General features: G+C 37.3%; 1 protein-coding gene and 2 pseudogenes across 1 annotated transcript in view; 1 reads left to right on the top strand and 2 right to left on the bottom strand.

Annotated features, from left to right (window-relative positions):
- Positions 1–24,360, bottom strand: part of SORCS3 (sortilin related VPS10 domain containing receptor 3) — a 719,603-nt gene that overhangs the window by 169,613 nt on the left and 525,630 nt on the right. Inside the window, exon 7 of the mRNA XM_069098908.1 lies at positions 3,655–3,773. Coding sequence (XP_068955009.1) covers positions 3,655–3,773 — 119 coding nt within the window. The remainder of the gene's footprint in view (positions 1–3,654; positions 3,774–24,360) is intronic.
- Positions 14,076–14,947, bottom strand: LOC138168719 (serine/threonine-protein phosphatase 6 catalytic subunit pseudogene; annotated as a pseudogene).
- LOC138168718 (protein EFR3 homolog A-like) lies at positions 21,189–23,981 on the top strand (annotated as a pseudogene).

Here is a 24,360-nt window from a genome sequence, read left to right as displayed (position 1 = left end):
ATATATATATATATATATATATATATATATATATATATATATATATACACACATATATATATATATGTCATTACTACAGGTTAAAATGAGGATAATCACATTAACAGTAATAATAATAACAACTCATATTTATATGGCACTTTAAGATTTACAAAACACTTATCTCGCAACAATAATTGGGCTGCAAGAGCCTAGACAAGGTCAAAGAACTTATCTTCTAGTCTCGCTGAATTGCCCGAACCCAGCTGTGCTTTAGATATGGGGCAGACAGCCCTGCAGCAGCTCTGAATACCACAAAGACTAGACAGTCCTTCTCATTTCAATGTCAGAGTCTGCCAAACACTAAATGAATCCTAGGGAAAATGGTGGAGTTAACAGTGTCGATTTCGGGACCTCTGAACTCTCTTCTCAGAGATATCCTTCCCAACCACACAACTACCACACTCACACCAACTCAGATACCCAGCATGCTCTTGTTTTCAGGATAGCATTGGATATCAGTCTTTTATATCTCAGTGCAAATGCCTTATTATTCCCTTTACCAGGGACCTTTCCTCTATCTGGGGAGCAAAAGGTTCTTCTCCGTCTGAAGGGAATTTTAGATTTCAGCATGCTTTTTTTTTCTTTTTTCATTGTGAAATGTCTAGTACAGTGCCTTATATGCAGTTAGTGCTGAATAAATATTTGTTGGATGGATGGATGGATGGATGGATGGATGGATGGATGGATGGATGGATGGATGATTGAATATCACCAAACAAAACCTAGAAAGAATTTCATGGAAATCATGCATTAAAAGAATTTTCCCTAATTAACACAGTATATATTATACCTTTTCCAGGATGGATTTAACTGTTTTTGTTCTGTTTTGTTGATTTGTTTTGTCTAAATATGATCTCACTCCACCAAATGAGTAGTCCTTTCCCAAGTTCAAATGAATAGTAACCATATAAATCAATCAGCAAGTACATATTTTGTCTTTTGTGAAAGGCTCTGTGCTGAGTGGGTACAGAAAAGGATCAGATATAGCTCCTAAATGTAAAGCTCAGCAAGCAAGAATTACAAAAATGAAAAGTTAATAGTATGTAGCATATAAACAGAGTCATTTGTATGATGTCTCTCCATAGGAAAAGTTTGATATCCTGATTTCCTGGAGAGCGGTGATGAAATACAAAGTAAAGAACCTTGAAATTGTGGATCATGTATAGACATTGTCAGGGTTCATCTTTCTTCTTGCTTATATTTGTTATCTCCAGCATTTCAACACAGTAGAAAAGTAATAAATGCTTGTTACCTGCCTGCTAATCATGTGGTGAAGGCATTCAAAAAGTCTTAGCTTCTACCATGTCTCTGTATCATCACCCCTTTTGGTTGTAACTCTACCCATAGGTCTGTGGGTAGAGATCATGGTATAAGGGCTTGAGGCCTAAGGCCATGTGACTCCAAGTAGTAGGCCTCAGTCCTTGGCCTCTGAGTTTGTTCTTTTCCATTCAAGGTGAATGAAGTGGTTCCTTGACAATGTGGTGAGTTTCAAGAGGTCTAGAAAGTCTCCTGGCATTCCAGAATCCTGAGGGTACTTTGATATCCTGGTGTCCCTGACTGAGTTTTATAGCCATCCCAGCCTCAATGTTGGGACCAATAAGGAGCAGAAAGGGATCCTGCAGATCTAGTACGGTGGAAGCTCATTCAAGACTCGCCTAGCAATCATGCCAAATCTGGATGTGAACTTAGAAAAACCAGTACTGTATAAGAACTGAATTTAGGTTGAGCCAGCCCTCTCCAGAGACCAAGGTGATGTAGGGAAGATTATATCTCTGAGGTGCTGGAGGAAACATTTGTATGTTTGTTATTGCTATAATTTAAATATACTTTCAAAAAAAATTGATAAGTGGTTAAGTGGAAATGGGTCTCTCCCTAGTCACTGGCCCATAACAATGAGGGGAGAAGAACATAGTTGTGGTTGAGTCAAGAACTGGAGGAAATGATTATCCTAAAGATTAGCTCCATTTCTAAGGTACTTCAGCATTTACTAAATGCTTTCTTTACCATGACCTTGAGAAGGGTGTGTTTTCAGTATAATCATCCCCATTTTGCAGGTAGAAAAATAAAGGCATGTCTCAGAGAAATTCAAGGATTTGGCCAGGGTCATGCAACTAGTAAATGTTGGGGCTGGAATTCAAACCCAGGTCTTTCTGGATTCTAAGTCTAGTGCTCTTCCTATTATATCATCTAGACTCTCTCCGGTAGTACAATCAATGTTATTGGAATTCAAAGGAAAAGAAAGCACCATTGAGCCTGAAGTGATCAAAGGAATGTTTGAAAGAAAACATTGATCTGAATTTTGAAGGATGGCTAAGATTTGAGTAGTTGAGTAGGGAGAAGGAGAAAGGCAGAGATTCTTCAGCAAGTGGGGGAAGTGAGGTAAGGGAGGTAATGGGAACACCAATGAATCACCTTCACGAGGTGAGACCACCTTGGCTGGAGAAGACAACTTATTTAGGGGAGCAATATGAGAGAAAAATCAGAAAGGATAGTCAGGGCAGACTGTTAAAGGTTTTAAGTCACAAGCTAATAAGTTAGGAATCTATCAAATAGTACAATATATGATACATAGCAATCCTTAGGTAGACCATGCTGCTACTTACTACCTATACGACCTGAGGAAAGCTATTTGATCTCCATTGACCTCAGTTTCCTCAACTGTTAAATTAAAGGATTGGATGAGAATCAGGGAAGGAACCACATGTGGTGTGCAGGTCATAAGTTCCCCACCACTGGACTAGATGGTTTCTGAAATCCCTCCAAAATGAAAATAAATAATACTATAGCAACTAAATTTCACACCATTCCTAATTATTTAATTCTTATTTAAGAAGCCAAAGGGGTCACTTCTTTACCCATCCCTCAAAGCATTAGCCTACCACATTTGCGCAAGAAAAAAAATGGTTTTTTGGGTTCTTTTTTTAAAAGAAGATAATTTTGAATGAAGGCATTCATAATATATTATAAGCAGTGGGAAGATAGAGGGGAAGCCTGTACATTCTAATATATTTCAAGGAAGAAATCTTTATATATGCTCAAACATGTGTTCAGCCCTTAAGTGAACTGACCTGGCCTCCATTCCATGTTGTCATCTTCTCATATATGTTATTCTTGCTTGCGGAGCTAGACTGAATTTCTAACATTACATACACAGTAACTGTGTTTCATATTTTTCTGTGTACCACTCAGTAGCTACCACAGGGATTTGGTAGGATAAATAACTCACAGTAGGATAAATAACGTTTAGCCATATTTTCTAATGGTTCACCCCCATCATCATGAAGCTTTTCACAGAATGCCCGTAAATTCCAAAACTCCAGCCCATAATCTATTTTTTTAAAGTTACTTAAAATAAAATGGCATTCCAACCCCAAGAATGTGAACAGTCCCTCAGAATAAGATAAACCCTCTTTGTGTCTTCATCATTATCAAGGATAGTGTTCTCTTTAGTAGTAGGGGGCTTTTCCTGACATCTAGAGAAAGATATTGATACGAATTCATTCCCCCATTCAAACCTTTCACTCCATAAGCATGAGAGGAGTCTTACCAGGGAATTCCAGCTGGTAAGCACCTCCCCTTCCATGTATCACTAATCAAATGTCACATACTTACCTGAATGAAAACATATTCATCCTGGACCACCAATGAACTAATGTCAATGGAGCGTGCAAAGGGCCCACTCTTGGTGGTTTCTGAACACTCCTGGATACGGCAGGTGAGATAGTGGGCATCTGAAATGTGAAGATGGAGAAGGGCATTGTTACATATATATCAAAATAAAGTAGAAATAAAAATGCCCTTATTCAGCAGTTTCCATACAACTTCTACCCTAACCCAAGGTAAAGATCAGGGTGAAAAGTGAAGGGCAGGATATTAATTCTCTTCTGTTGCATTAAATAGGCTTAAAGTGCTGAGAAGAAAGAGGGTAGGGTGTATGGGGGCAGAGGGAGAGGAATCCACAAGATGTGGCTGGTGTACATGGAAGGATATACAACTCTAAAGTCATAGAGGTTAGCAAACAAATCCAGTCAAGGTTAATGCTACTCATCCAGCAAAGGCAAGGAGGGTAGGGATACTAAATGAATGAATTAGAAATACATTGTTCCATTTTGAGAAGTCATTTTTTACTAGTAATGAGGCAGAGAGAGCTGAAGGAGCAAAAAGCTCAGGATAAGCCAAATACAGTCTTTACTGGGAAGAAATCAGAAGTAGTTTCTCCTTGACAAGGAGGTGATTAGAAAAGGAAGTTTTCAGAGCTAAGGGTATGATGTTAAAAAGACAAGTGAGATAGATGTCTACATCCAGAGAAAGAACTAGAAAGAACTGAGTTTGAATCCAGATGGAAGCAAACTACCTTATCTTTTCCTTTTTCTTGTTTGTTTTCTTTTCCTCTTTTCCATCGTTCATTCCATCTGATACAATCCTTCTCTATAACCTGACTAATGTCTAATGTGAAAGTATTTGCAGAACCTATACCTGATTGTATGCTGCCATGGGCTGGGGTGGGGTGGGGGCGGAGGAGAAAATTTGAAACTCAAGGAATTGTGGAATTGAATCTTGTAAACTAAAAGTAAACAAACAAATTAATAAAGACCAAAAAATTAAAAAAAAAAAAGACAAGTGAGAACACCTGCTAAGTAGCCAGAAAACACTGGATCAAATTGTAAGGGGCTTGTGGAAATCTGTGAATAAATCCAAAATTTAGATGTCATTAGAATTTAGTGACAAAGATACTTAACTTTTACCCAGGAGTTTATATTTTTTTCAAATATCCCCTTGCTTAAATGTAATGCTCTTTATATTTATAAATTAGAGAATGTATTATTGCAATAAAAAAACCTTTTATGAATGTAAATGCATGAATAAATCAAACGTGTGCTGTATACCTGCTTCTCTCATTTTCCAAATCTGAAAGAAATCCTAATCATTTGACCTATGCTACAATAATCAACCAGTGGATATTAGCCAAATTGCAATATAGAATATAGCAGAAAATAATCAGCTCCAATGATATTACCATACTGTAGCCTCTAAGAGCTGGAAAGGAACTCTGAGGTGATCTAATTTAACCCATACCTGAGTTGTCTTGATTTCTTAGTCCATGAGTGCAAACTCACCTAGCCAAATTGATAAGATCATGTTTGAAATTTCCATACAGCTATATACACTACTCATATTGCCATCTGTCTTGGCTCCATGGGTTAAAATCTTTCCCCCCAACCCCTCCATTTATGTTTTCTACCTCTTGCTTTAGGTACAGTAATCAAATCAACAGTATCATTCCTTTTTTGGAAGCTATGTCAATCAATTTTATTTCGGATCCATGTGAATCCCACTATCCCTGATGCTCCCCAGACCAAACTCCCTTCCCTGAACACCACTACTCCCTATGGGTTTGAACTCCTTTATTATAGGAACTCTTGTACTTTTCTGTTGGTAACCCCAACACTTAGCACAGTGCCTTGCATAAAATAAGTGCTTAATAAATGTTCTTTTCATTCATTCATTCACTATCATTTCTAGCTACCATGTTTCACCAATGGTTTCACTGACTTGTAATCCATAAAAAAACCCTAGACTGTGCTAATGTGCTTGAATAAATCTAGGCAATACCATTTTAAACTAAAACTCACATGTATCAAAGATTTTTTAATTATTTTAAATTTTCCATTTTTTCCCAAAAAACAACATTGTCCAAAGGGACCCGGACAAGAGAGATCCCATATTTTCCTGGAGAAAAGACTGAAAATTGGTGTTGATTCAAAATTGTTGCCAGTCATGGTTTTTAACAAATAATGGAACCAGCCTAATTAAAAACAACGACACAACAATCAGTTTGGGCCATTCCCTGATGTAGTGTGAATCTCACTTAGATAATATGTTATCTGGTCCTACTATAGGAATGGACTCTTCTTCCTGCCCCCCCTCAACTCCACGGTACCTCTTCAAGTATGGCATCAGAGGGAAGGAGAGACATAGCATGGATTTTGTCGTTTTCACGGCATGCATCAATTGAAATCCACACAGCAAGTTAGAATAGGATCAGCAGGAGCATTTAGCAGGTTTATACCACAGGCTGGATCTCTTAGTGGTGGCTGGTACTCACAAGTGTTATGAGCGAAAAGCCACGGCACTTCATAATAGGATTGAGAATAACCACACATAGAGAGTTTTAGAATATATAATATAGTTATAGAATATAGCACCCTAGGGTTTAGAATCAAAATCCTCATTGTACCCCAGGTTCAAGATATTCTGTTGGTTCCACTGACTTTCCATCATTAACTGAGCAGCTAATATACTCAAAGACATTAATGTCTGATTTCCAAGAATGGAGGCAAGGTAGAAGAGTAGAGAAGAACTCAGTTGAGTTCTCCCAACATTTCCCTCCAAAGAACTTTAAAATAATGGTTCAAATCAAACTCTGGAGTGGTAGAGACAATCAAAGGTCAGAATGAGACATTCTTCTAGCCAAAGACAACATAGTAGGTTAGAAAGAGAGTGACAAGAGGGAGGAGCCTGGCCCAAAGTCCATGTTGATGAAACACCAGTGGTAGGATTAAGTGGCACTGACAGAAGCAGTAGCCTCTTCTAGAGCTTTCAAGTCAGAGGTGGCAAAGAGACCTGGCAACTGGTCAGAAAGAGATTATAGGGTACCCTTGTTCTGGCACTAGGCATAAGACCAGATGCTTTTTTGGCAACTCCATTTCCTATATCCACTTCTAAGCTATAGTTCAAAGGCAGAGAGGGGCACTTTTGGTCAAAAGGGAGTAGAATTCCTAAGAACAGTATCACTTTGTGCAGCAAGTGATAAGAAACCCTAAAGAACAGTATCATTTCCAGTCCCAAGGGAAGAAGAGCCCTGAGAAGCAACTACTGATTATAATCCCAAGGGACTGGGGTACTCCCTGGGTAAGGACCAGAATTCAGACCAAAAGAACAGTAACCACATCTCTCCTCAGATCACACCACCTTGGAAGCACTGAAAACTTCCCAAACCCCAGAGCTAGCTTTGAAAACAATACTACAAAAATGCCTGAAGTTTGAGACAGAGTTCTTCCCTCCACTATGTGCGAGGCACAAAGCCCAACTTTAACACAAAGTTCCAAACCAATAAATAGGGTGAAAAATGGGTAAGCAGCAACAACAACAAAAGAACCTGATCATAAAAACTACTATAATGATAGAGAAGATCAAGACACAAACTTAGAAGAAGAAAATCAAGTAAAAACAGTCACAAGCAAAGCTGCAAAGAAAAATATAAATTGGACACAAAGCGAACAAAAATTTCTAGAAGAGTGAAAAATTATTTTAAAAATCAAATAAGAGTGGTAGAGTGAAAAATTAGGCAAAGAAATGAAAGCTAGGGAACAAAACTATGAAAAGACAAGTAAAAGCTGAGTAAAGAGGGGCAAAAAATAATGGAGCAAATAATACCTCAGAAACAGGATTTGACAGACGGAAAAAAATACAAAAATTCACTGAAGAAAATAATTCCTTAAAAATTAGAATTGGGTGATAATGATTCCATGAGACATCAAAAAACAATAAAAGGCAAAAGAGTTTGAAAAAAAGAAGAAAATATGAAATAGCTCATTGGAAAAACAACTGACCTGGAAAATTGGCTGAGGGGAGATAATATAAGAATTATCAGAATTTCAGGTTGAAAACTATGACCAAAGTAATAGCATAGACATTATATTTCAAGAAGTTATTGAGGAAAACTGCCCCAATACTCTAGAATCAGGGATTAAATAGAAATTGAAAAAAATCTACTGACCACCACCTGAAAAAGATACCCAAATGAAAATTCCTAGGATAGTATGGCCAAATTTTAGAGCTCCCAGGTCAAAGAGAAAATACTTCAAGCAGCCAGAAAGAAACCATATAATTACTATGGAATTACAGTCAGGATAGCAAAAGATTTAGTAACTACCAGGTTAAAGGAACTGAGGGCTTGGAATATATTCCAGAAAGCAAAAGAGTTGAGATTGCAACCAAGAATAGCCTACCCAGAAAAGTTTTGCATAATCCTTTAAGGTAAAAAAAAAAAAAAGATTAAATGAAATGGAGGACCTTTAAGCATTTCTGATGAAAAGACCAGAGCTGAATAGAAAATTCAATTTTAAAATACAAGACACAAGAGAAACATAAAAAGAGAAACATGAAAGAGAAATCATAAGGGACTTAATAAGGTTAAATTGCATACATTTCTATATGGGAAAAAGTTACATGTATCTTCTAAGAACGTATTATTGGGGAAATTAGAAAGATTTTACATAGGAAGAGGGAGTAGCAGTCGATTATGTTAGGATGATATTTTTAAAAAAACCTGAGATGGAGAAAGAAGAATGCCCTAGAGAAGAGAGAAGGGAGATAAAGAATGAGAAAAATAATGTCATCTAAAAGAGATACAAAAGGAAGAGCTTTTACAGGGTGTGTAGGATGGTGGGCAGGCAACACATGAACTTAGCATAGATCACATCCAGGACATGGTACATGAGTATGGCCTGGTATCCACTGCTTGCTGCCAACTGTAGGTGAATTGGCATATAATCTGAGAGACACAAATCTGACAGGCAAGTTCAATATGCAGGGACCAAGATATAAGGAGAAAGACAGATATATCTAGCAACAGGCAGTTGACTAAGCCAAGTACCCTTTTACTAAATTATTTAAGCTATAGAAAAGAATATGGAAGAACTCCATTTTATCAGAATGATTTGCCATTTCCTTCTCTAGCCATTTTTACAAATGAGGAAACTGAGGTAAAATATGGAAGAACCTCCATAATATGAAACTGAGGTAAAGAAGGTTAAAAGACTTACCCAAAGTCACAAACCTGGTAAGTGTCTGAGGCTAGATTTGAACTCAGAAAGATGATTCTTCATAACTACACACCATGCCACTTAACTACCCTAGCTACACAATACACAATACACAACAGTAAATGACCACAGTAATTTAGTGTTTGATAAATTGAAAGATCTAAGTTTTAGGGTAAAAACTCACCATTTGACAAAAAATTGCTGGGAAAACTGGAAAACAGTACAGCAGGAACTAGGCGCAGACCAACATCTCACACTGTACACCATGATAAGGTCAAAATGGATAAGTGATTTTGACATAAAGAGTGATATCTTAAGTAAATTAAAAGAGCATGGAAAAATGTACCTGTCAGATTCATGGATAAGGGAAGAGTTTATGATCAAATAAGAAGTAGAAGAGACTGCAGGAAGTAAAACAGAAAATTTTGATTGCATGAAATTAAAAAGCTTTATCACAAACAAAACTAAAGTAGCCAGAATTAGAAGGAAAGTAGGAAAATGGGGAAAAGCTTCTGCACAAGTTTATCTGATAAAGGCTTCATTTCTCAAATATATAGGGAATTGGTCAAAATTTATAAAAATAAAAGCCATTTCTCAATCGATAAATGATCAAAGGATATGAATAGGTAGTTTTTAGAAGAAGGAATCAAAGCTATCAACATGAAAAATGTTCAAAATAATTAATGACTAGACAAATGCCAATTTAAATAACTCTGAGATACCACTTCACACCTATCCGATCGGCTAACATGACAGAAAAGGATAATGATAAATACTAAAGGGATTGTAGAAAAATTGGAACACTAATGAACTGCTGGTAGAGTTGTAAACTAGTCCAGCCATTCTGGCAAACAATTTGAAACTATGACTCAAAGGCTATAAAAACGTGAATACCTTGTGCAATGCCACTAGTAGATCTATATCCCAAAGAGATCAAAGAAAAGGGGAAAGGACTTGTACAAAATATTTGTAGCAGTTTGGTTTTTTTTTTGGTGTCAAAGAATTGTAAATTGATGGGATACCTAATGAAACAGGGAAAGAAGAAACAATTTCTTTTATATAATTGGGGTGGAAAATTATCATACTATAAGAAATGGCAAGCAGAATGCTTTCAGAAAAACCTGGGAATATTTATAAGAATGCATGCAAAGTGAAGTGAACAAAACTAGAAGAACATTGTACACAGTAACAGCAATATTTTAAGGATGATCAACTGTGAAAGACTTAGCTACTCTGGTTCAGACAATGATCCAAGACAATTCCAAAGGACCTATGACAAAAAATGCTATCTACCTCCAGAGAGAAAACTGATGAACTCTGAATGCAGAATGAAGCATATTTTTTCTTTCTTTATTTTTATTGTTTTATTTTTTTTATGTTTTCTTTTGCAACGTGGCTAACATAGAAATATGTTTTGTATGGCCACACATGTATAATTGAAAGCAAAGTACTTGCCTTCTTAAGGAGCTGGAAGCCAGTGGAAGCAAGGGAGAGAATTTGCAACTCAAATTTTCTAAAGTGTTAAAAATATATTTACATGTAATTGGTAAATATTTAACAAAATAAATAAAAAGAAAAGAAATTTAGTGAAATGGCAGAACAACAACAAAATATCTTCCTAAAATCACAGGGCACACTCACTTAAAAATACACCTAGCATCAGCAAAGAGAGGAGGCATTCATTGAAGTCAGAGGTGTGAAGTGTAAAGAAAGGCAACTCACACCTTCAATATGCAGGGCTACAGGACCAAGAACATCTTTACACTGCTCCTATTGAACTACTCAATTGTGCCTCATAATTTTCCCTAGACATTGTTCCATTGGATGCATCTTGTTAGACAATCTTAGATGCTCTAAATGGTTGGTCTACTGGTCACTGCCAGACACTGCTTGAACATAGTCTCTACTGCCTCCAACTTATTAAACCTTTACTATTCTGTTTTTATAAAGTTCATTTTAAAGATTCAAGTGTAAGAATTCAAATTCATCACTGTTCAACTTCATTTTATTAGATTCAGCTCAAGTCTTCAACAAATGTTTCTTACATACAAACAATATGCAGGGCTCTGTGCTACTTGCTAGGAATATAAAGGCAAAAAACAAATAGTCCTTATCCTCCAGGAGTTTACACTCAAGGGGAAGAAAAAGATACACCACATGTACACAAGTAATTTAATACAAAGTATATACCAGGTAATTTCAAGAGGAAACAAGTGCTAATCACTGGTGGCATCAAAAAAGGCCCACTGTAGAACATGGCAACCTGAGTTGGGATTTGAAGGAAGAGAGGGACTTTATAAGGTAGTTGTGAGGAGGGGACACATTTCATGTACTCAGGCCTATATGTGAAAAGACAAAGAAGGGGGCAGCTAGGTGGCGCAGTGAGTAAGAGCACAGCCCCAGAGTCGGGAGGACCCGGGATTGGTTCCAGCCTCAGATACTTAACACCCACACAAAATAACTGGCTGTGTAACTTGGGCAAGTTACTTAACCCCAATTGCTTTAAAAAAAAAAAAAAGAAAAGAAAGATTCAAGAAGATACTGTTATAATGGAGGGGAAGAGCAGGAATGGGACAAGCTTACTCTCTGAATTTGGCTTAAGGAGGGAATAACATACACGTCCAATTGGGTATCTTACCTTACAGTAAAATAGGGGGAGTAGGAGATAAGAGGGACGATGATAGAAGGGAAGGAAGATTGGGGGAGAGGGTAGTTAGAAGAAACCATTTTTTAAAAGAAATAGGGTCAAAAGAGAAAATAGAATAAGTGGAGGGCAGGAAGGGATGGAGGGAAATATAGTTAGTTTTCCACAATATAGCTACTATGGAAATGATTTGGGTAATTACACATACACAATCTATATTAAATTGCTCATCTTCCCAGTGGGGGTGGGTGAGGAAAGAAGAAGGGAAAAAATCTGGAATTCAAAGTTTTAAAAAACAAATGCTTAAAAAATTGTTTTTTACATGCAACTGGGAAATAAGATATATAGGTACTGGGGTGTAGAAACCCATCTTGCTCTACTAGAAAGTTAGGGCGGTGATGGGGGAGGATATAAGAGAGAACATATTGGGGGAAGGGGTATTCAGTAGGCTTGCTATTTTGGGGTGGGGATAGGGGAAAGATGGGGAGAAAAAAATTTTATCTCAAAGTCTTGTGGAAATGAATGTTGAAAACTAAAAATAAATGATAAAAAAAAGGTGTGAAGTGAATTGCTGAATGTCATTGGATCATAAAATTTAGATCTCCTAGGAATTTTCAAGGTCATCAAGTCCAACTCCCTCACTTTCTAGATAAGGAAACTGAGGCACAAGGAGGATAAATGACTTGCCAAGAGTTACATGCCTAGTAAGTGACTGAAGTCTGATTTGAATTCAGGTCTTCCTAACTCCAAATCTAACACTCTATCATGACACTACACCAACTCCTCTTACTAGGTCTCTTGTCTCCTGGTGCCATATTCTTTTCACTACTACTGGCTACCATTTGTTTCTACAGTTTAGTTGCACGCAATTTCATAAATCTAACTGCTGAACATATCAAATGGTCCAGTAGAAAGAAGCTATCTGTCCTGTACAGTAAGTGGCAGAACTCAATAATTCAGACAGTAGTTGGGAGGCAGGTTATGCCTCAACTCTTAGCAAGTAGGCTAAATGTTTATGCCAGAAAGAGAAAAGAGAAGTTCTTTAGGAAATCTGAGCTGGAAAATCTACCTCTTCTTTCTCTTCATCCTAAGCAATCCATTCTCATCCCCAACAACATTTACCATCAGTACCAAATGTTAGCACTTAAATACATACTATCATCATTACCTAACTTCTCTGGGTCTCTCTTTCCTCCTTGACAAAATAAGTGGATTGGCTAGAATGACCTCTTAAGATATGTCTCAACTCTAGTTTTCTGTGATTCTAACTTTTCAAGAATACTACCACTTTCCACAAATTCACCATTATCATACCAAAATAATAGTATTCTTTGTTCTGTTTGTTTATCCTATATATCTGTTGAGTCATTTTTCAGTCATCTCCAACTTTGTTGGGGTTGTTTTGGCAAAGATCCTGAAGTGGTTAGCAATTTCCTTCCCTAGCTCATTTTACAAATGAGGAAACTGAGGCAAACAGTGTTAAATGACTTGCTTAGAGTGACACAGCTAATCAGTGTCTGAGGCTAGATTTAAATTCAGGAAGCAGAGTCTTCCTGACTCCAGACCCAGCACTCCACCTACTGCACCACCTAGCTGCTCATTTTATACTTACATGAGTACTTATTCACTTATTTATATACTTAAATAAGCACTTATATTGGTATAGGATTATTTAAATGTATTACATATTATATGCTAATTAATTAAAATATAATTATAGGATTATTATTAAATAAGCAATTATAGAAGTAGATAAGTATGAAATTATTATTATTATTAAATAACTACTTATATAATAAGCTTATGTAGTGCAAAGTTCCTTCCATTTGTCATCCCCATAGATCATAACACAAGGCTGGGCATACAGAAAGTACTCAATAAAGATATGCCAACTGATGGACTGGGGCTGCTTTCGAAAGATAGCACTCCTATTTCTCAGACCAATTAGATTCTTTTTTTTTCCCCTTTTGACTGATTTATTTTATAGCCACTTAAAATATCATCCAACAAAGGACAATATTTATAGCAGGGATAGGTACATACAACACAAAGGCATTTACAATCCATTGTACCCATTGAATAATAATTTTATTGATGAGATTTCTTAAAATTTACCAAACGTTTTTTTTAAAAATGCTGAATAAGAGGAGGAGAATATGTCAGTGTGGTCTGCTCTTTTCAATTTGCTTTTTTTTTTTTAAGAAAAAATGTCCTGTTTTCCCAAAAACTGGTAATAAGCAAGAACTACACACAGCAGTATGAATGTTAAGGCATTTCTCAAAGTCTTTGCAAATGAGTTCAAGATGGGAATGAGAGGATGAGGAAATCAATAGAGTAGCATTACCATAGACACCATAATATAAAATAAATTTGGATGATTTAAAATAAAAAAGGGAAAAGGGAGGCAAGAAGCAGCATATCAACAACACAGGATTCAATAAAAAAAATATTTGTAAAGGTATAAATATAAGGAATTTGGGGGAGGGTAGGAGAATAGATCAGTAGAATGAGTGAAGGCCTTAAAGAAAGCATGGCATTGTCATTCTAGAACTAATTACATGTTACAAATCTGAAACTGTCCAGAATAACTTTGGTTCTCTTGAATTAACATCTTTGAATACTGTAATTGAGGTGATATATTTCCACCACAGGAGCAATAATTGGGAGCTGACCATATTTTTACCAGCTTTTCATCCAATGTAAATTCATACTCTTCATGCACCAGTTGATGTGCTCTGCAAATGAGTTTTAAGTTGTTGAAATGAACAAACTCCTTTGTGACCTTCACCCCCAAAAGCCAACCTGTTCCCTGTGGACCTATTGCCTAAGTATCTATATCTTCCAGCTCTGACCATACCAAGTCACAAAATGTTCCTTTGTGAGAAATTTCCTGATTCTGTTCAATGGTTTAGATTTGATTCAGTGTTTGCATGCTCAGAGAGAGACCATCATGTATACATTAAATCTGCACATCAGTAAAAACTGCCACTGTGATCATATCAAAGATTTTGTAACAGTATCTCCAGGCAATGACATTCCCATATTTTGTCTGGCACTCATCCTCAGAACATCCTCCAACAATTACTTATAAAGCTGCATAATCACTACATTCTTATCCAAGTCCAGGGGCACCACCTTGGTAACAACCCACAGTGGCAGTGGCACCAGCACCAAATATATTCTTGAAAAAAGATATCTACAACCATTCCCTTACCACCCAAACTCTACTGATAATGCTTTCTTGGAGCATTATTTCATTCTGTCTTCTCAATGACAATCTCTTCATTGCCAAATTCAATACATTTTTAATCCACATTTTACCTGAAGTCTCTGTAGCTTTTGACACTGCTGACTGCCTCTTTCTACTAAACACTGGCTCCTCTTTTGGCTGACCTCTCAAATACTCCCACTTCCCACGTTGACGACTCATCATCTTCCTGACCTGCTAAATTGTGCTTTTCCCAAACATCAGTCCTAAATCCTCTTTACTTTTCTAGCTCTTTCTCATTCATTCTTAACTAGCACCTCTGTAGAAATGACTCACAAATCTCTGTGTACAGTCTGATTTTTCTCTTCTGTTATAGGTTTGTATTTCTATCTGCCTATTGGACATCTCTCTTCAGATATCTGCCTGATACCTCAATATTAACTTATCCAGGCTTAGTTTCTTTTTCCCAGGTACTTTTTAAAACTCCTTCTGCCTTCCCCATTTATATCAGTAGCACCATCATGTATTCAGTTTCAGTTCCATATAGTTCAGTATTATCTTTGATCTATGCAACTTCACCTCTTACATGCAATAATTTACCAAGTCTCCAAATCTTTTCAATACACACTGTTCTCTCTATTCCCACTGTTACCACTCTGATAGGAGTGCTCAATAATACCCACCTAAACTGTTGTAAATTTCATTCTCAGTAATGTTCAAACTCATTTGCCTGGTACTCAAGACCTTCCCTACTCTACCTTTGAGGAACCTTTCCTATCCTAATTTGCATCAAATATCCCATACATGCACTCTGTACTCCAGACTATTCTCATCCTTCCAAACACGATTCTTTGTCCCCTTACATTTCTGCTACTTAAACTATTCTACTTTTCATCTGTGTAATACCAGCCACTTAAACTCCAATTCAAATGTCACCTCCTCCATGAAGCCATCTCTGATCTTAAGTGAAAATAATTGCCTTCCTACTTGTACTTCACATAGCAACTTTATTTTGGACCTTTATGATGTACTTATTGTGTGATGTGTCATTACTTGTGTGTGTGTGTGTTTTATTCAGTAATTGGACTATAAACCTCATAAGGGCAAGGATGCATTTTCCCTATACTTTGCATCTTCCCAAGAACTTAACTCAGTTCTTAGCATGCAGTAGGTACCTGATAAATGTCTCTTGAAATGAAATGAAGCTAACCTAGTAGAGAGTAAGAAAGAAGAAAGTAGACTGGTATATGAAAACGCAAACTTTTCATAGGACAGAGAGTCAAGTCAAGTCAACATGCATTTATTAAGTATTTACTATGTGTCAGGTGCTAAGTGGTGGTGATAAAAATAGAAGCTGTCCTCAAGAAGATTACATTCTAATGGGGGTAAAGACAACACATAAGATGGAGTTGAAAAGAGGAAGGAGAGTAAACATACCTAAGTGGGGTCATAGTAAAGAAAGTCCTATGAAGATAAGCCATCAGTGCAGCCTCACATTTGGGATAACTGCTGCCTAGCCCCTAGGAATATTCTCAGATGAAAGAAAGAAAAGAAAGAAAGAAAAGAAAGAAAAGAAAGAAAAGAAAGAAAGAAAGAAAGGAAGGAAGGAAGGAAGGAAGGAAGGAAGGAAGGAAGGAAGGAAGGAAGGAAGGAAGGAAGGAAGGAAGGAAGGAAGGAAGGAAGAAAGAAAGAAAGAAAAAGAGAAAACAGAATCACTACAAAGGTTTTCAGGTAGATCCATCAGTCACTCATGCAGCCATGGAGTAGAGCATAGCTAATCAGTTCAGTCCAAAGCTACAGTTCAAATGATTATGTAACATTCATTATAAAACATTTGCAAAGTGTCTGTTGTATGAAAGGCAGTGATTTGGAAAATGGTAAAGGTTTCAAATATTAATAGACAGCCCCTTGCCCTTAATGAGATTATAGTCTAGTAGGGGCAATAAACAGGTACAGAGAGCGACATAATACAAATTAGAATATAGTAAGGAATTGTATACAGACATGACTTTGGATGACTTCATATCATGGATGTTTAGAAAGAATAACACTGAGGGGACAAAATAACAAACCTGGTTCCAAAAGACCAAGACAACAGCCATGACTCCTGGGATAACAAATCTGAATGAGCACTTTTTTGCCTTAGCCTGAAAGAAGACATGCTGAAAACCACTGGTTTATCTAAATGCACATCATATCCTCATACTTTCAGGGCAGAGAAGCATAAGGGTCCAAGATGCTTACATAAATCTGGGACAAGTGCAATCTATCCCCTGGGAATATTCTCAGACACATATAGCCTAAATAATTTGCTCCTTGGAAAGAGAGGAAAAAAAGGAAAAGCCATAGTGAATACATACAAATAAATCTCATGTTGACATGACAACTGGATTTTTCCCTACTGGGAAGTATGTCACCACAAAGGCTTTACACTAGTAATCAAGCCTTCTCATCAAAGGACACCTGCTTATCACTGGATAAAAGGTACATTGTTTTCCTTGCCTATTTACTCTTTGGTCTCTTATTTGTGCATTTTAAGAACACAATTAAATACATTTGGAGCTCCCAAACAAAGCCAAAATTTACCTAACACCTGTCCAGTTGAGATGGAAGATTGTTACAATCTAGCCTTACTTCTCGGCTCATGAGCTACTCCCCATAGCCCAGTATGAAATGAAAGGTCTGATCTAAAAGGAGCACCTAATTAAAATGCCTAATGCAAATACCACTTACAAAGGAAGCAAACTTTTGCCTTTCTTTGAGCTAACATTTTGGAAGTCTCAAACTTTGCATTTTGAAAAATACATGAAGGAGATAATAAGCTCCTTGGTACCTAATGTTTAGTGAGAATACCAGACTATGGATGAGTGGGGAAGTCACTGGCAAGGCCTGGAAGCAAGGTGGAAATGTTATGGCTTGCACATAGTAGGTATTTACTATATGAAAAAAGCTAGAAAGGAAGGAATCTTCCTTTCCCCATAATTCAAGCACTCCATTTGTTCATTTATTCAAAAAGGGTTTTTCCCCCAGATATCTTTTTACCAACTCACCTCAGAGATCATCTTGTCTAACCCCTACCTGAGAACTCTTATTATCCTTAACAACAAATTATCCTCCAGAGGTCTTTGCTTGAAAACTTCCAATGAAGCACAACCCCCCAACTCCAGAACCATGCCCTTTTACTTTTGAATAGCTCTAATGCTGCCTACAAGATGTATGTGATCAAAAGATACATGAAACATATTCCTTGCCCTCCAGAAAATTATCTGGGTCAAGTCATAAATATGAAACCCTTAAAGAATACAAAGCTAAATATAAGGTCTGCCCACCCCATGACCTAATATAATATGCTACTTGAACTTCTCTTATGAAGTTTTCATTAGGGATAGAGGGATAGAAACTCCACTTTCTTGTTATGTGTAGCCTTAACGAGTTGCCTAGATAGAGTACTGAGAGGGAAATTTCTCCAATGAACAGTCAGGGTTCTCCAGAGTCAAGATCCAACCTACTCTTCCAACCTGATTTCATATCATTCCCTTTTATATATTCTATTCCATGAACCCTGTCAAAAGGGCAAGCCAATCAATGATTTATCTTAATTAGATGATATGAGTATTAAAAAGATAGATTAAAATAGGGGCAGAGCAAACATTTGATTTCATCAGGAACACAAAAATAAAAGAAATCAGTTTTCAATTGACTGCTCCCCACATATGGAGACCAAATTAAAAAAATAAGAAGAAATGAATAGAACCCAAGACATTTCTTATTGATCAAATTTCAAATTCCCTCCTTTATTCCAGTTATTGTATATTTTTTCAATTGCTTATTGGGGGTTTACTAGCTATAAGTTCTGCCTCCTCAACTAGATTGCAAACTCCTTGAGGGCAAGGGCCACAGCCGATTCCCCTATGCAGAGCCATAATAAGGAATTTGTGTGCCAGGATGAGTGATGGAAGAAGTGCAAAGAGCACCATAATCACAAAGGTAGCCATGTTTGGAAAGGGACAGCTCATCTCCTAAAGGATCTAGTTCCCATGCCTACAGGGATTGGGCTGGGTGGTAAGGAAGGAATTGACTCTAGGAGAGGAGAAGCACAGTAATTGAACATGGAGGCTAGAGATCTAGGCCCACAGAAGACCAAAAGGCAATTCAGAGAGGTGCCAGTTGCTATGGGGAAGAAATTCACCCTGCTGAAATATCAGTGCCATGGGACAAAGTCTCAGTAAACTAATCCTAGTTTTGACTCTTCCTCGATGATCTCATCATCTGACAGCAATCTCTCCCTCAGTGATCTCATAGCAATGTGTACTCTGGTTATAAACTCATTATATAATGGATATGTATATGCATGTTTTATTCATTTTTTTTGGAGGGGGAAGGTAGGGCAGTTGGGCTTAAATGACTTGCCCAAGGTCACATGGCTAGTTTTATGTTAAGTGTCTGAGGCTGGAATTGAACTCAGGTTCTCCTGACTCCAGGGCTGGTGTTCTATTCACTGCGCCACCTAGCCGCCGCCCCTCCCGATACATGTTTCATAGACTCCGTAATATTTTTTTTACTTTTACTCTATAAAAATTTTTTACTTAGTAAAAAAATCATACCAGTATCTACTAGTCTTCTATAGTACTCACTATATACTAAAGTGGTTTGGGGATAAATGAAAGCTTCTGTGAATGCTCAAATCACTTACTATTAAAAGAGGGGCAGAGTAGCTCCATTGTTTAGTCTATGTATTCTCCTCATTGTATGGACTAGTAGGAAGGCATTCACATTATTCTCTACACCACTCCCCCTTCCTCCCCAATAGACACATCTCTTCCCTGCATTCATCTCATGGAAGTTATGCAAGGAAGGAAATCTAGTTTCCTGGGGTATGGCTATAAATTTTTCAATCTGAGATTCTGGAATCAGGATGTACACTGATGTTTAGAAAGGAACAGAAGATATAATAAGACATGTGGAAAGTGGAGGGAGTCAGGAGAGAGCTCAGGAACAATAATTAGTAGCCAAGAAAGCCAAGTAGCTTTTACCCTCAGATCTGGAAAGCAGCATGAAGAAAAGGAAAGCCTTTTCTGTGAAAAGTCAAAAATATCTAGTGCAACTTTTCTTTTTAAAGATTGGGAAACTGAGACCCAGAGAGGCCTGGTGACTTAGCCAAGGTCACACAGCAGAATAACAACTAGAATTCAGATCTCTTGATTCCTAATTGAATGTCATTTGCTTACACAGAAGTTTCCAAAACTCACTCACCCCCTCTTCCCCAAAAATATATAATAGCCTTAGAAGTAACTAGATAAAGACATGGCTATACCAATTCAACCTTGTGATCAAGGATAGTTAAGGCATCACCCAATAAGGTAGAGATGATCATGCCTCCAGTCCTATCCTCAGCTCAGTCATCTTCCCCAAGGAATTGGTGGCCTCTTGTCTCTAAAAATCACCTGCAGGCTCATGGGAGACACCTTCCACTCTCCTTTATGTCTCCCTAGCTCAGGCTTTCTAGCCCATCTGGCTTCCAGGTTAGCCAAACCCTATGCTAGAAGTGGAGAAAAGTCAGAAATGGAGGAAGAGGCCCCTAATATAGCCATTTCAATAAAAACATGATGTCCAGGGCTGGGAAGCAGAACCACTGAACAAAGAAATGAGATATTACTTGCAAAGTGTTTAGGACTGTGCCTGACACATAGTAGGTACTATGCAAAAACTATTGTTATTAATATTCCTCTTTTTGTTACTATTATGATCATTATTAATGGGGATGAAAATATGTGCATACCCACACACATTTCTTCCTTCCTCTTCCCCCCAACTTGATTTGAGGTCATTGGCCTGAGTTATAGGAGGCAATAGAAGGAAGTAAGGTAAATTCTCCACTGTTCAGGCTCATTCTTGAGCAATGAGTCAATTTGTTCAGGATTGGATATTTTTTAAAAATGAGGCAACGATTTCCCTTGCTTTAGTTTAGGGACTGAGGTTGAATCAGTCACAGGAGCATAGTTGAATGAGAGCGGGGGACTTAGTGCAATATAATGGAAGTCTGTTTTAATACAGTAAATCCTATGTTCTCGAACAATAAAACTGAAAATAAACAGGTTCACATTGCCTGCTACCATTATAAAAGCACAATAGGTATCACTTGGAGAAAGCACAGATTTACATCAACAAGTTACATAGCAGGGAATTCTGAATAAACCAATCTCTAGTTAATGAGGTTTTGATGTATGAAAAGGTTATGATGCCTCTATGGTTATGAGAAGCATTCCATTTCCCCAGGATCTTGTTATTGTATGTATTATCTGTAAGTCTGATTTCTGGGCGAATGGAACACATTTTTAGCCTATATAAAACAGGTAACAAAATTTAAATAGGACAGAAAAGTAAAAATCTGAATTCAGGTTCAAAAAATCAATAGCACAAATATAGGATGAGGGGGAGCAAGGGCTGGCATTGGTAGAAACAGCACTGATTTTCATTTGGATCAGGGCCCTGGAACAGCACTGTGCTACCCCTTCCCTGTTACCCACTCCCTTGCTGAGGCCTTGGCTTCCCCAAGCCCCTCCTTGCAGCTCCCTCCAGCACTAGTCCATTATCATGACATCCTCCAGCCTTTGGGTCACTGGTCCTTGCTGAGGACTCAGGAGGTGAGCACATCCTGGTGTCAATATGCCTGCACAAGTATGCCACTTTGTGCCTGTGTTATAGACATCTGGTGAATAACATATTTCCTGAAGGATTCAAAAGATGGTCTAATAAAAGCTAATATGGAGAAACTGACATCTCATGTTGTATCTGCCCAAGAGAAACTCAAACAAATGAGTTCTTACGTGGCTCACAAATGGAACAGAGATGCTGTCTGACACTGGTCTGGGTATGTTTTCATTGCTATGGAGGCGTTGAACCAGTTGTCAATGGCCTGCCATTCTCAAAGCTTTGAGCCATTTGTAGAAAGCTTTCTGCATATGGTAGCAAAGCTGCCAGAGTCAGGATAATCAAAACAACAAGTTCTTGGAACTCATTCCTTTGTTAAATTTGCAAATATTGAAAAAGACACACCCTCTTATTACAGACTTTTTTGACATCATGACTTTTTTGCTTCTCAATTCAGTGCCAATGTGTTATTCCTGTCATGGAGAACCAGAAACATCGACAGAAATCCACATAACTGGGATCCAAGGAATTCAAGGTATGGTTTGCAAAATAGTTAATGATGAGTTGCAGCCAATTATATGGGAACCAAGACAAAATTGTCCATCTTTTTTATTTAATATGCAAAAAACAAAGAATATTGACAGTCCTATAGACCCTTCTCCCTCTCCTTCTGGAAGTGACAAAGAGGAAAAAGCTGCTGTGTTGGCTGAAAACTGTTGCAGAGAATAACTGGACCAAGCAACATATAAGAGGAGTAACAATTCTGTTTGACTAGTTGTTGGACATTTAGATCATCACAAACACTGAAATCCCAATGAATTTGCAGTCCACTGCTTTAAAATTTTAACATATTCCATTCAGACACAGTAATACCACATGATCCAAGAGACCCTAGGACATCTTGATGCTCAGAAAAAAAATTCTCCATGCATTCAAGCAGGGATTGTTCAGGTTCTACTAAAAACAGTTGCCACTTCTGCTAAAGGATCTGTAAGCCCCACAGTACTGGAAGTATTTAATGCTTTTTCTCAGTGTTGAATTTGCTGGGGCAGCTAGGTGGTACAGTGAGTGCTGGCCCTGGATTTAAGAAAACCTGAGTTCAAATCTAGTCTCAGACACTCACAAGCTGTATGACCCTGGACAAGTCAATTGACCCTGTTTGTCTCAGTTCCTCATCTGTAAAATGAGCTAGGAAAGGAAACGACAAATTCATTGAGTAATTTTCCAAGAGAACCCTAACTGTGGTCACAGAGAGTCATACACAACTGAAATGACTCAACAACAACACTGGTTTTGAAGCTAGCAAAAGACAGGATGCTATGGGTGGTGTCAACATAAGTACAAGCACCAAAGACAACAATAAGAAGATTGTCCAGAATGTTGCTGTTGCTGCTGTTGTTTTTGTTATTATTGTTGTTGTTGTTTTGCTTTTTGGAGGGCTATTTGAGTTGTGTCTTGCCCAAGGTCACATGGCTAGTTTTTGCATTGTGTTTGAGGCCTCATTTGAACTCAGGTCCTCCTGACTCCAGAGTTGGTGCTCTACAGAATGTTATTATTTAAACAACAGAGAAACATGGGAAGACCAGTATGAACTGATGCAAAGTGAAGCAATAAGAACCAGGAGACCATTGTACATAATTACAGTAATATTAAGGATGATCGCCTGTGAAAGACTTAGCTACCCTGTTCAAGACAGTGATCCAAGACAATTTCAAAGAACCCATGATGAAAACCATTTTCCATCTCCAGAGAGAGAACTAATAACCTCTGAATGTAGACTGAAACATACTATTTTTTACTTTATTTTTATTTTTTTATTTTGTTTGTATTTTCTTTTGCAACATGCTAATATGGAAATATGTTTGGCATGTCCTCACGTGTATAATTGAAGTTGAAATGCTTGACTTCTCAAGGAAGAGGGAGGGGCAAGAGGTAAAAAATTTGGACTTCAAAATTTTTTTAATAATTATTAAAAATGTTTACATGTTATTGGGAAATATTTAATGAAATGAATAATAATTTTTAAAAGTATAGGATGAGGTAGTTAGGAGGGTAATCAGACTGAAAGAAGTTACTTGCCTTAAAATAAGGTCCTTAAAGTCATAGGGGTTATAAGATCTATTTGGGCCAAAATAGTAATGCAGTTGTTTTTTAAAATGTCATTTATTTTTCCTTATCCCAGGAGTGCTTATACCAGTGAAAATGCAGGTCCTTGATCTATCCCTAATGTGTCCAAATTAAGGAAGGCAAGAAAGTAAAGAACTTTGTACCAATCAGATTATATCTGGATATATTACATATATAATTCCAATTCTGAGTGCTATTCTGAGTTTCTGGGGTATATTAGAAAAAATTATTATATAGGAAAGGTGAAAAAGAATTTTTATAGTCTCAAACCATGACATATTAATTCACTCAATAAATATTCTGTCATCCAATAAATGTTTATTATTGAATGAATTCATACAACAAACAAAATGTTTAAGGAACCAGTTATATTTAGCCTGGAGAATAAAGTGGGGAGCAGGAAGAATGAACATCATTTTGATATTTTGGGGCTTTCATGTAGGCAAAGAAGAGACATCCTACAGAACTTCAGAGAGAATAACAAGAGTCATTAGAAGCCAGGAGAAGGCAGATTTTAACTCAATATAAATGAACTTTCTAACACTAACAAAGCAGTCTCCCTGGTTGGGTAGTGAGTTCTATCATTAGAAGTGTTCGAGCAAATGGATGACACATCCTGTTAGAAATTTCTTGCATAGAGTAAGTGAGTTAGCCTAATTCTCTAATCATATGATGCTGATTCCACAAATCAACTTCTATGAACACATCACCATCAATTCATGTGTCAAGTAATAAATCAAAACAAAAAACATTAATCAAGTGTCTATTATGTGCCAGGCACTATGCTAAGAGCAGAGTATACAAAGAAAGGCAAAAGACAATCCCTGCTCTAAAAGAACCTCCTGTCTAAGGCAGGGAAG

Source organism: Petaurus breviceps, unplaced genomic scaffold (assembly GCF_028583685.1).
Source record: "Petaurus breviceps papuanus isolate PSGF00001 unplaced genomic scaffold, PetGlider_PUasm1.0 37, whole genome shotgun sequence".
Classification (NCBI taxonomy): domain Eukaryota; kingdom Metazoa; phylum Chordata; class Mammalia; order Diprotodontia; family Petauridae; genus Petaurus; species Petaurus breviceps.
Note: the sequence above shows the minus strand (reverse complement) of the source record. Positions and strands in the feature narration are given on the sequence as shown.